Source organism: Epinephelus moara, chromosome 5 (assembly GCF_006386435.1).
Source record: "Epinephelus moara isolate mb chromosome 5, YSFRI_EMoa_1.0, whole genome shotgun sequence".
Taxonomy (NCBI): domain Eukaryota; kingdom Metazoa; phylum Chordata; class Actinopteri; order Perciformes; family Serranidae; genus Epinephelus; species Epinephelus moara.
This window is the reverse complement of record NC_065510.1, coordinates 29,256,911-29,269,220: the sequence shown is the minus strand read 5'-3', so window position 1 is coordinate 29,269,220 and position 12,310 is coordinate 29,256,911. Positions and strand designations below refer to the sequence as shown.

At 40.2% G+C, this 12,310-nt stretch overlaps 1 protein-coding gene across 1 annotated transcript in view; it reads left to right on the top strand.

Annotated features, from left to right (window-relative positions):
- The first annotated feature begins 319 nt into the window (after nucleotides 1-319).
- Nucleotides 320-12,310, top strand: part of LOC126389896 (general transcription factor 3C polypeptide 1-like) — a 28,890-nt gene continuing 16,899 nt past the window's right edge. The window contains exons 1-16 of the mRNA XM_050043849.1: nucleotides 320-786; nucleotides 2,724-2,933; nucleotides 3,124-3,300; nucleotides 3,406-3,549; nucleotides 4,794-4,890; nucleotides 4,975-5,098; nucleotides 6,390-6,569; nucleotides 6,944-7,059; nucleotides 8,744-8,796; nucleotides 8,889-9,259; nucleotides 9,375-9,443; nucleotides 9,732-9,865; nucleotides 9,949-10,073; nucleotides 10,168-10,321; nucleotides 11,280-11,383; nucleotides 11,698-11,801. Of these exons, the coding sequence (XP_049899806.1) occupies nucleotides 566-786; nucleotides 2,724-2,933; nucleotides 3,124-3,300; nucleotides 3,406-3,549; nucleotides 4,794-4,890; nucleotides 4,975-5,098; nucleotides 6,390-6,569; nucleotides 6,944-7,059; nucleotides 8,744-8,796; nucleotides 8,889-9,259; nucleotides 9,375-9,443; nucleotides 9,732-9,865; nucleotides 9,949-10,073; nucleotides 10,168-10,321; nucleotides 11,280-11,383; nucleotides 11,698-11,801 (2,383 nt within the window). The 5' untranslated portion in view covers nucleotides 320-565. The remainder of the gene's footprint in view (nucleotides 787-2,723; nucleotides 2,934-3,123; nucleotides 3,301-3,405; nucleotides 3,550-4,793; nucleotides 4,891-4,974; nucleotides 5,099-6,389; nucleotides 6,570-6,943; nucleotides 7,060-8,743; nucleotides 8,797-8,888; nucleotides 9,260-9,374; nucleotides 9,444-9,731; nucleotides 9,866-9,948; nucleotides 10,074-10,167; nucleotides 10,322-11,279; nucleotides 11,384-11,697; nucleotides 11,802-12,310) is intronic.

Sequence of the window (12,310 nt, the reverse complement as noted above, 5' to 3'; positions counted from 1 at the left end):
ACAGGTAACTCAAATTTGTACAATAGTTTACTCAAGTAAATGTATTTAGATGTAACGATAGATATAAAGTTGCTCATGGTTACTGAGAAATATGTACACATTTTCAGCAGTTCTGAGAAACCAATATGTTTTAATCAAATATTTGTGGGACTAAACAGTGTGTTATGTGTCTGTTCAAAACAATAAAATATTCTTCTTTAGTGTGCTGATGAAAATAATTCACAAACTGTCCTTTAACTCCACCTGGTGGATTTTGTTATTTGAGAAAGGACGTAACTATAACGTGAGGTCAAAGTTGACGTATGACGTAAGCACGCACACAGAGACGTTGCAGTTGGAAGTTGGAGAAAGAATTTTGTGAACAGATTTCTCCTAATTTTTAAAATTAATTATTGAATACCGGTATCAGTTCCGAAATAGCTTCAGTACGCGGACAATCTATTGTAATACTCGGTGCATTTACAAGCCCGGAACGAGCACAGGCTGCTAGCTTAGCTCGTTGTTGTCATATTAGCATCTTAGCATGTTAGCTAGCTGCTAGCGTTAGCTCAGTCGGTGGCATGCTATGGATGCGCTAAGTATAGTGGTGGATGAAGTGGCTTTGGAGGGACTGGACGGGATAACTATTCCCTCCCTCTGGATACGACTAGAAAATACTAAGCCCAAGTTTCCCCTCAAGCTCGACGACTGCACCAAGGAGCTCATCTGGAGGTCAATTATCAGCAACACAGACCTGAAAGTCTATCAGCTTCCGAAGGAGAGAGAAGATGTGGTGCTGTTTGACAGGTGAGTTTAACACTCTGCTCAGCATGAGTAACAATCAGAAACATCTTTGATGGCCACATACAATTTTTTTTGTTACTCCCAATGTACCAACACAGACATAACAGCTGAAACAAGGACGAACAAGACAACATTAAATATAAACCTTTGACTTGTAACAGACAGTTAGTAGTATTAACAGTCACTAACAGTTAGTCAGTATTGCAGATACTGCTGGAATAAATATGGAGCTATTAATGTGACAGGCTGCTTCGTCAGGTAGTTAGAGTTGGCAGTATATACAGCGTGCTTATATTCATATTGACTGATGATATTTACATGCTACAAAACAAAATATAAAAATTCTAAATTTTAGGTACAGTGAAGTACAGTGGATGTTTGGTGCTACAGGGTTGTTGACACCATGTTATTGATGTCAAGTGTGTCGTAGTTTCATAGTTTATAGTCTGTTGAAAGATAATTCTTCTTGTGTGGTTCTTACTGTTGATTTATCATGTTGATCTGTTCTGTACACACGACATCTATTGCACGTCTGTCCGTCCTGGAAGAGGGATCCCTCCTCAGTTGCTCTTCCTGAGGTTTCTACCATTTTTTTCCCTGTTAAAGGGTTCCTTATCTGCTGCGAGGGTCCTAAGGACAGAGCGATGTCATGTGCTGTAAAGCCCTGTGAGGCAAATTGTGATTTATGATATTGGGCTTTATAAATAAAATTGATTGATTGATTGTTTTGGTGTGCAGTTTTCTGTAAGGCCTACCAAAGAGGAGATGTTTGAACAGGTTGTGGTGTTACCTGCCTGTTTACTGACTCCGGAGAGTTACAATACCTTGAACATTGGGTTAGGCCCTTTACGGCCAGTTTGTTTGTTTGATAGTGTATAAATGTATTCAGCACCCATTCACTGTCTTTTTCACTTCAAAAGTAAGACACATATCTAAGCTTTGACCTCAAAAGGTTTTCAGTGTATTATGTTTTTGAAGAGTTTAAACGCCATTTTCCCCAACTTACCTCTAAATGACATCCTGGTTATTTGAGATAATTTATAGGCCACACTGTAGACATTTTTAGCAGGAGTGCTTTCTTCCAGAGAAACACACTCAGTTGGGAGTTATTAAGGTCCACCCAGCTAAAGTGAATGTAGTCTACTACAACAGCCTTACAATAAATCATACCTCAACTTAATGGTCATTGTGGAGGTTACAGTTTGTGCTGCTTTTGAATTGCCCAATTATACCAAGAGGTGTTTCTATTATTTTTCCACTGACTCTCATGTGACTGACCACAATCACTTTTCAGTAACTGAGAGGCGACTGAATGTAGTTTCCTCAATGATCCTTTAGAATCAAAAGATCATGTGTTGTCCTGTCTTTCTAATAGTGTGGCTAGCCACACTATTAGAAACCCACACCATTTTGCCAAAAGTATGTGGACATACGTTTGTATCCTTTGGTTTAGGCTGTTTTTGTGATTTCTGTTCCCAATCTTGGGAAATCTAATAGCAGTAGTTCAGTGATTTAATACTATACTTCCATAAAGTGGAAGACTTGCAAGATACAGATTAAGAAAAATGAAGAAAGGGCTTTATCTCCCAACATCAGAGTCCATACTCATAAATGCGCATGTGGCTGAATGAAAGCAAACCCCTACAGCCAGGTTAAAAAATATTGTGGGAGTGTTTTGTTTGTTTGTTCATTTGTTTTTTAGTACTGTTTTCCATAAACTTAAGTTTGTACACTTGCAGTGTGGGAGCTGTGATCATCATGGTTTTGTGAAAGTATTTGATGTAGTATACATTTCTTGTCATGAGTGTCAGTTTATTTAAAGAAAGACATTAAGGACTCTGTTGAATTTTTTTTTTTGTTTCAATCCACATGCCTTTTTGTTTTAGAGTTTTGATGTCCTGAAGTAAATTTTGTGTTTGCATGCATGTGTGTGTTTTCAGATTTAAAGATATCGACCCTGAAACAGGCATTGAAACAACACAGAACTTTTCTGGCACACGCAAAGACATCTACCCGGTCCACATTATTCTAGAGAACAAGAATGGTATCCAGGGCTCGTGTGCATTCTTCAAGGAGAGGACAGATATCACTAAGCATGTCCGCTCCAAGTCCCTCACTCCACTACTCAACTTGCAGGAGGCTTTTGAAAGGTTTGTACAGTTTGTTTGATAGTGTATAAGTGTATTCAGCAGCCATTCACTGTCTTTTTCACTTTAACACTAAGACAAATATCTAAGCTTTGACCACAAAAGTTATTCACTTAATTACATTGTTGAAGAGTTAAGCACAGCTGCACATTTGTCTAATTTCCCCGCTTCTTTCTAACCTGTACCTTTTCAGATATGGCCGAAAGCTTGTTGTTGTGGCATCTCAGACACTGCGATTCAGAACTTTGATTGGTATTGAGAGTGATCCTGATTTGAAACTGAACGACGACTCGTACTGTGTGTTGGAGCGAGTAGGCCGAGCTCGATGGCAAGGAGAGCTACAAAGAGATCTCCATGGGTGCTCTTTCAAGTACGCATACACTTCCATTTAGCACAGTGTCAATGCTGCTCCGTGTTTACTCTGTTATAAGCTGCAGATGTGCACTGTGTAACAGTCATTGTTGTGTTTCAACAGGATCGATGCCCGAAAGTTGCACTACATGAGGAAAGCTCTTGTCAAATATGGACTCATCAGCATGCAGTCTCACTGCACTCGACTGAAGACAGGACAACAGCAGCACTCCATTCTTCTGCAGCTCAAACGCTTCCATGTAAACAGGTCTGTTTATTGTCTGTCCGTCAGTCCACCACTTTGATCCAGACCAAAATGTCTGAACAATTATTAGATGGATTGCACTGAAATTTTTACAGACATCCATCCACGTCCCCATCGTATGAATCCTAATGATGATCCCTATACTGTTCCTCTAGCACCACCATGGGGTTGACATTTGTAGTTTTGTGTGAAACACTGGGATCTTTAAAAACTGTGAAATTTGGTTAATATAAATTGTGTCCTGGGGATGAAAAGTAATAACTGGTGGTGATCCATTAACACTTAATCTACTGGTCAAAATTCTAATTTACCCAAGAGTGTAGTTTAGGGCTGGGCAATATATCGTTATATCGATTTTGTGATATGAGACTAGATATTGTCTTAGATTTTGGATTTCGTAAGATCATACGTGTTGGTTTTACCTGGATTTAAAGGCTGAAGTGATGAAATTTTCTGAACTTACCAGGCGGTTCTAGCTGTTAAGACCATTTTCCTTTACAGACTTAGTTATTATTAGGTATAGGAATCAAAAACTGGTTCCAGTTGAGAACCAGTTCCAAACTGTCCTATCAGTCAGAGTCATTTGCCTCTGAGTTGATCAAATCCTTTTATAGATCCTGCCGTGTTTTCAGTGATGCCAAACTCATGCGTCCAGCTGCTAGAAACTTGCAACAAGAAAGATTAGAGGGGGAGGGGGAGAAAAAATCCAAAGCATGGCTTTATTTAACTAAGAAAGATGACAGCAGTGCTGCTTGTAATGTCTGTAAAATGACAATCTTAAGTAAGAGTGGAAACACCAATAATATGCTGAGACATCTTTCTACACAACGTAGGCTTAAATTTCAAACATGCCATGTGACACTCTACACATAAGTGCTACTGCTTTCCAACCAAGCAGCACGTTACCAAGAGTAAAAAGCTAATTTCCCCATGGATCAAGAAAGTATTTCTGATCTGCTGAGACGGTGAACATAGCAATCATTAGCATGTTAGCACTGTTATTGTGTCGACGGCAGCATTTAGTTTAAAGTGTACCCTTGAATGCGTTTTTTCTCTGTCATAGACATGCAGCTCAAGTCTGCATAATCTTTGCGCTACTGAAGGTGTTTACAAGCAACAAAGCTGATGGTTGTGCTTTTACAAACGTAGGATGAAGATTTAGGAGCACCTTAAGTCTGTACCCCCTGCCACTCCCTGTCTTTGTCTCTCTTTAAAAAACTCTTCCTCAACCCCTTCTGCTCTTTCAGGAGGACTAAGTATGACATACTGATGGAGTACGTGTCCAACCTTCTCCAGCAGTCACCTGGTCAGTTTGCCACCTTGGTCACACTCAGAGAACACCTTGTGAGTATCTCCCTGTGAGTGTCTGTCGGCCTCTGTGTGTGTTTGTCTTCCTGTATGTGGTAATAACTGTGTGTTGTCTTGCAGAGTGTGGATGATGGTACTATGAAACGAGCATTTCACTACATGCGATCTGCCAAGTTGGTTGAGTTTTGCCAGTACCCTCTGGAGGACTTGGACCCCGGCGCCGGGCCCTGTATTAACAAGAAAGGTAATGTGCCACTGAAGCACCAGTACATAGTAACACAGCATGACGGTGTACGTGTTCATCGCACACATATATTTGATATGTTCAAATAATAATACCTTGTTGTCACAATATCAGAAGTAAAGTCAAATCAAAACCAAATCAGCTATGATAATTATTGTAAATATTAGTGATTGTTATGGTAAGCATGTGGTAAATGGCTTATTTGACAGCCCACTTTTAAAATGGCATTTTTGTCTTCCATTTACCGAGTTGTTGCTGCTTTTTTGAATGCTGAATGAAGCTACTGCCTGAACATTTTAAATTGAACGTGAAACTATAAACAGTTTGTTAGTATTTTAGTTGGAATAAATTGGTAAAATACCAAAAACATAATGGACCATTTCTAAAGATCACAGGCACCATCTCATTCTCATGTTTTGATATACTGAGACATAAATAGTTCTTTGTAATATCGATTACTTTGCCAATTTCTTGATTAATCATTTAAAAACAGACAATAAAATTGTCCATATTGGCCTTCGCAAGTTTCCTGAGCCAAATGTGACGTCTTCACATAGTTTGTTTCACCGAGCCAACAGTCCAAAACCCAAAGACATCAATTTATAAATTACCTAAAACAAAGAAAAGCAGCAAATCTGCACATTTGCAAAGCTAAAACCTGGGAATTTCTTGGCATTTTTGCTTGAGAAATTAATTAATTTATTAACCAGATATCAAAACATTGCAGATGTCTGACTAATTGATTAATCAACCTATAGTTTCAGCTCTACTTCGTTGCACTAAACATGCCAGCTGCTCTGCATAATGGTATTTTTTTTTACTGTGCAATACAACAAAAAATTTAATGTTTTTCATAGGTTTAGTCGTATACCAGGTAAGATAAGACGAAAGGTCCATTTTGTTACAAATGTAGTGACAGAAATCTAATAACTTACTGTAGGAATATTTTAAAATAATGTAGTGATGTTATACATGCAACATTCAGGTGAACATGAAAGTTCATTTTTTGAAATGAAAGTAGTATCCTGACAAAAAAAAAAAAAGATACCATTTCAAAGGCCACTTACTAGCTTTCTCCAGAGCTTTCAACTCACGGTCCAAACTTCACAGATGTGGTTGAAAGCTTCTGAAAAAGGTAGTAAGTGGACCTTTAATTAACTTTTCCTTTTTAACATATTTATGAGATGCTAATATCTCTGCAAAAACACTGTGGCTGATGTGTTTTAATTTAGTGGTTTAGACTTGTCACTGTCCTAACAAATGCACCTCATCGTTTCACTTTGCTCTCCAGGGAAGAAAGTGATGGTGCGCTGTTTGAAACTGTTAAAGCCGTACACAAAGAAAGGCGTCACTGAGGATGATGACGATGAGGACGAGGACGAAGAAGATGACAGTGGAACGAGAGGAAGAGCTCTTCCTCCAGAGGGCCGAATCATGGAGAGCGATGTCCTTACACAGGCCTATCACATTGGTACGTTTGATCACTGTCCATGTTTGCCAAACAGATTTCAGGGATTTTGTGTGTCAGGTAAATAAAAGGGTTTGTATAAGTCTGATGTATTATTAGAACAACCCCGGAGGGTCCAACCTGAGGCCTATGTAGCCCAGTTGTTGCCCTGGCCCACGCTTAGACGAAGGGCTGCACAGGGCGGACAGTCGCTGAACGAGAAGCTCTCGTTCAGCGATTGTCTATTATTTCTATTTAGAGCCAGTGTTCAGGAGGACAGAGAGGACAATAAAGAAATGTCCAAGCAGTTATTGATTGCACTGTAATTATCTAATAATGACTTTTCTCTTCCAACTTTATAATTAAGTCTTGCCTGTGTCTTTTTTGTTGTAATGCAGTGTTATCCGCTGGTACAAAGGGAATGCCTCAGCGTGGTATCGGGTTAAGGATGAATGTCGGCAAGCTGGAATCGCGTATGATCTGCCGAAGGCTGGAGAGGGACGGTATGATAAAGGTAAGACCTACACTGATAATAGAATGTTTCTCATACAGAGACATTTCTTTTGCCATCAACATAAATTTGTTCCTTTATCCAGAAGGAGTTTTTCTTTATTTATTACTCCTTCCTTTGAAACACCGATTGAAAATGCAAGTGAGTCTAAACCAGTGAAGGCTGTTAGAATCATTAATGTGCAGTTCGAGAGTTTGTTAAAACGTCTTACATAATGGGGTGTTAGTTTGTGAATGCAGTCACGTTGCAGAACACTCTCAATTGTCGGATATGTTTGGGCGTCCCACCCATATACCTTACAGCAGAGGTCAGCCACAACAAAGAAACCACTTCCTCTTTGAAATGCTGCGATGACCAGAGATGATGGTGATCTGATTGAGTCAAATAAAGTTTGTTTTGTTCTCTGATGGAAGCTCATGGATTTGTTTGTTTGACTGGAATTTCTTTTTAGCTGAATAGATGGGCACTAGACATGCAATGGTAACATTTTAATCTTTGATTAGGCTGCTGATGCTCTGTGTGCACACTGAGTGACCAGAAGTTCTTTCCTTTAAAGTCGGGGTAAAGCAAAAATAAATATGTAGTCTGAAAAAATATCATTAAGTAGCCAGCCAAATTTGAATCATAAGGTATCTAAAATTAGATTTCAAAATCATGAAAAAATAAGCAGTATTCTCAGCCTTGAAATAGTGGAAGATGTGTCTGTAGAAAGGGAGAGAGGTTCTGCATTGGTCATTTGCATGTGCTGCCCACGTTGCAATGACACAGCTGGTTGAAAATTGGCAAAAAAAAAATCAGGGAGAATCTCTGATGTGATGCACTCATATTTTTATATAGTTTAGGGGCGGGTTTATGATGAGGATGGCTCCAGTGCGTCATCAAGCCAAGATTTAGAGCCTGCCCAAAAAATCCTGAAGTATTTTCTAATAATGTGTTTAGGAACAAATCTCTGATTTTACTTTGATCAGACTAAAATGAATACTGCCTTCATTTTACTTTTTTAGCCAACATGGCGTGAGGGATGGCTCTGCTGGTCTGTTGGTGAGACGGCTGGTCCAGATTGAAATATCTCAGCAACTATTAGACAGATCTGACATGAAATTTTGTACTTTTTGACATTCATGGTCTCCAGATGATGCATCTGACTTTCTTGACCTCTACTCTAGCGCTACCATGAGGTTGACATTTGTGGTTTTGAGTGAAAGGTGCAGTTATTGGATGAATTGCCAGGAAATTTGGTACAGACATTCCACTCAATATGAACTCAATATGGACTATCCCTTTACTTTACAAGAACCACAATATATAATTATACCTGCAAAATTAATGACACTCCCATCAGCCCCTGCTATAATGTGTGAGTGCTAATTAGCAAATGTTAGCATGCTATTAGGATGGTCAGCACGGTAAACAATACACCTGCTAAACAGCAACATTGCCAGTGTGGGCATGTTAGCATGCTGACGTTAGCATTTAGCTTAAAGCACCTCTGTGCCGAAGTACAGCCTTACAGAATCTTATCTTGTTTAAACTGTGTGAGAGAGGTGTTGATTCAACCTGAGGCTGTAATTTGCCACATAGGATAGTATCATATATGTAGTATTTAATCACATATTGTGTTATATGGTAAAAGTGTTTCCATTTTTCTACTAATTATTTTGCATGTGTGATGTTTTTCACCCTGCAGGGATTCATGGAGGACGAGGGTCGGCAGAGGACTACGAAATATATCAGCCATAAGTGCGTATCTATAAATGAGTGCAGCTCTCCCAATTTTTACTTTAACACCACATCGTGACAAAAACTATTGTTCTGCTTACTTCTCTTGACAGTTGTGTTGGCGGGAGTGATCAGCTCCAACTGTTTGCTCAGGAGCAGGAACGGCAGAAGCTTCTTTTCTCTTCGGCACCACAGACATCAGATGCTGATGTCAAAACACCATCGTCCTCAACGTCTGTAGCCAAAGAAAACACCAAAGGTCCTGCAGCAAAGAAGGTTCGTAAGGCAGGTAGAGGAAGAAACAAAGATGCAGAGGAAGCTGGGCAGACGTGTGGCGATGCAGAAGTGGATGCAGCAGATGAAGGAGTGGATGGGGAAGGAGGTGAAGCAGGAGTAAAAAGAACGACGGCAGGGGAGAAAAGCAGGATGGAAATTAATGAAATTAAATCTGAGATCCCCTTGGTACAGCTCACACCAGCTGAAAGTGAGTGCTTATGAAACCTGTGCACATTTTTTCAGTCATGATTTCAGTGTCCACGCAGCATTAACGGGCAGTTACAGCTCTTTATGTTGTTTAATTAATTTCTGTCATCATTCAGGTGAAACCCCAGCCTGCAGCAAATCCGTGACCAGTGGGACGTCTGACTTGGTATCCACTCCCAGAGCGGGTAATTTGCACAAATGGGCTGAAACACACTACACACTAAACACACTAAACTACAGCAGCAGTCAAACTTCGAAGGAAAAGTAACATTTTCGTCTTGTTTTCTACCAAGACGTCACCTGAGCACTGTGGGGGTACACGCCCATAAACTTCTGAACACAGAAAATAAGAAGATACAGAGAGAGGGCACAACTGTACCCCTTTAAATCAGAATCGAATCATATGCTGCCTAGAGATTCGCACCCTTTTGTTCTGTCCAGTCATATTTAATTCAGACTATCTCTTCTATCAGAACAAGCTCAAGTTGAGGAGGACGAGTCCAACTCAAATTCTTCCAGCGCTTTGCCCCAGAGTGAGGAGCAGAATGCAGCCAGTAAGCCAATGGACAACAACATTGTGGTTGTTAAAGATGTTTGCACACCGCAGGTCAGTCTGATGAGTTGGTTTAAGCTTGTTTTTTTTCATTGTTTGAAATGAGTATTGAACACAACACAATCCACCTCTTTCAGGCCCCTCCACGTAAAAAATCCCACAAGGTTTGGGAGAGATCCCACGAGACATACCGCCTGCTGAGGAGGAAGAACCTGATCGTCGAGGCAGTCAACAGCTTAAAAATCATCGAGGGTCTTTTCCCGTCAGTTTGTCTTTAGTGTCATTGGTTCATTTCAAAGCATTTTATCGCACAGTGAGAGCGGGAACAACAATGTCAACACGCTGTCTTTCCCCAGGCTACAGAAGATCATTAATGACGATGAGAAGCAGGTCGGGTCCAGCTCCAAGTGTTGCAGGAAGACTATTTTACGTCTCGTCGACAGTCTGTCCAGAGAAGGCTTACTTAAGGTTTACAGGACCACCGTCATACAGGATGGGATCACTAAGAATGTAAGTGACACAAACCACACCTTTATGGTCATATTTTCAAGCCTCATTTCATCCACTGTGTTAATGAAACTACTAACCACACATAATAAAGGAAACAGTTCCCTTGTGGTCCTGTTTATTAACAGCTGTTTTTAAAGTAATTTAGCATTTGGATAAATTAATGTAATAACCCTTGGAGATTTTTTTTTATTTATGTTTTTGTTGTTTTTAAGCGATGAAAGGAATAGTTTGACATTTTGCTGAGTGTTAGCATTTAGCATAGGCTTAAAACTAGGAAATTGCTATCCTGATGCCAGACATATACTACATGAAAATCAGGTCAATTTTGGGCCCGATCCCCACTCCTGACAATCGTCAGCAAAGCCCTGATTTGTAAGATGGCTCTACAGATCATCTTGCCAGATTTTCCAAAATCATCAAATGGCTTCAACTCAGAATCTGCTCACCTCTAGCTCATGCTGTAACATGTGCAATCCATGTTCACGCCATCTTCTTAACTTCAACCATATAATTAATTTTTTATTTGTTCATTTGCTGTAAAAAGTTGAGCAAAAACTGACTGCTAGATTTTCCTGCCTGTCGTCCACCATGTCTGTTTGCTCAATAGTCACGTTTGATCGCGCAAGATCTGCAGCTATGAGGCTCAGGACTCTGATTGTTCTTGAGTGGGATCAGTGAGTGTGTCATGTGCTGTTTTGGGCAAATTTTTGCTCTCCACATACAATAGGAACAGAACTGTTAAATTTATCATTGCATGTCATTAGGTACTCTAATATTCTAAACATCGGTTATAGTTGGTATTTGGCTTGTTTACAAATAGAAAACAAATAATAAGAAGCAACACCACACACATAACAAATGTACAGAAAACTAGAGAAGATGGTAATCTTTGTTCATCGTTGTTATCCCACCACCACCACTTACCCCCTCTTTTTGTGTAATGTTCTTTACCATGCAGGTTGAGATGGTTGTTCATCCATCCATTCAGCCCAACGATGACGTAGTGAGCCGAGTCATTGAACAGGTCCGCTTCAGAATCTCCAGCTCTTACACAGCTGTACGGTGAGCACAAACCAAATGCCCCAAAAAAGGTCTTAACTCTTTTGACTATACTTTTGATTATATTTATTCTGCCTACGGATCTGCTTATGGTTTTAGTGTAGTCACACTAGCCTGGTGCCAGCTTGTAGCACAATAAGATAAGTGTGAGAAAATCAAGTGTGTAAAAAGCTTTGCAGCAGTTACAAGCAGTTGGTGTCCTTTATATCTAAAATTTAAAAGTCAAGCTCTCTGAAAAACTTCGTTGTTGTTGTTACATCTTGTATGTTTTTTTGTCTTTCCTTCTGTCACTTTGATCATCCCTCTCTGTCCCTCAGTCTGCAGCTTGCTGAAGAGAAAGCCAGAGAACAAGGAGAATGGTCTGATGACATGACGGGCGGCACCAAAAGCATAGCAGACCATGAGTTTAAGCCCACGACAGGTTCTGTTTCACTGCGTATTAGAAAAGCAGCAAAATGGGAGGAGATACTTTTGTCTGGATGGAAATCTGGAGGTCTATTCTTCAGTGTCAGTTGACCCTTCGCTTAGTCCCACCCCCAGTCATTTCAGATTTCCCTCATTTTCAGGCTGGTTTTGTGGATTTTGAGCAAACGTTGTGCCTTGGGCACGTTGTGTATTAATGATACTTTTTACCTAGAGAGAATACTGTTTCTTCCCTGTTCCAAAACTAAAATCAGACCCTGAAAAGTGTAGGGTTAGCTAGCTATCTACTGAAGATATAGCCTACTGAATGTATACACATGCTGCTTTTGCTTTGTAATGATTATAACACTGAATAAAGGCCTACCCTGTAGCTCAGTGGGGGGGCAGGCGTCCCATGTGCAGGGGAAGTATCCTTGCTGCAGCGGCTGCGGGTTCAGTTCCAGTTCCCTGGAACTCCCCACCTGTCCGACAGTTGGAGGTCTGCGCAGTGGTGGCACATAGAGAAGC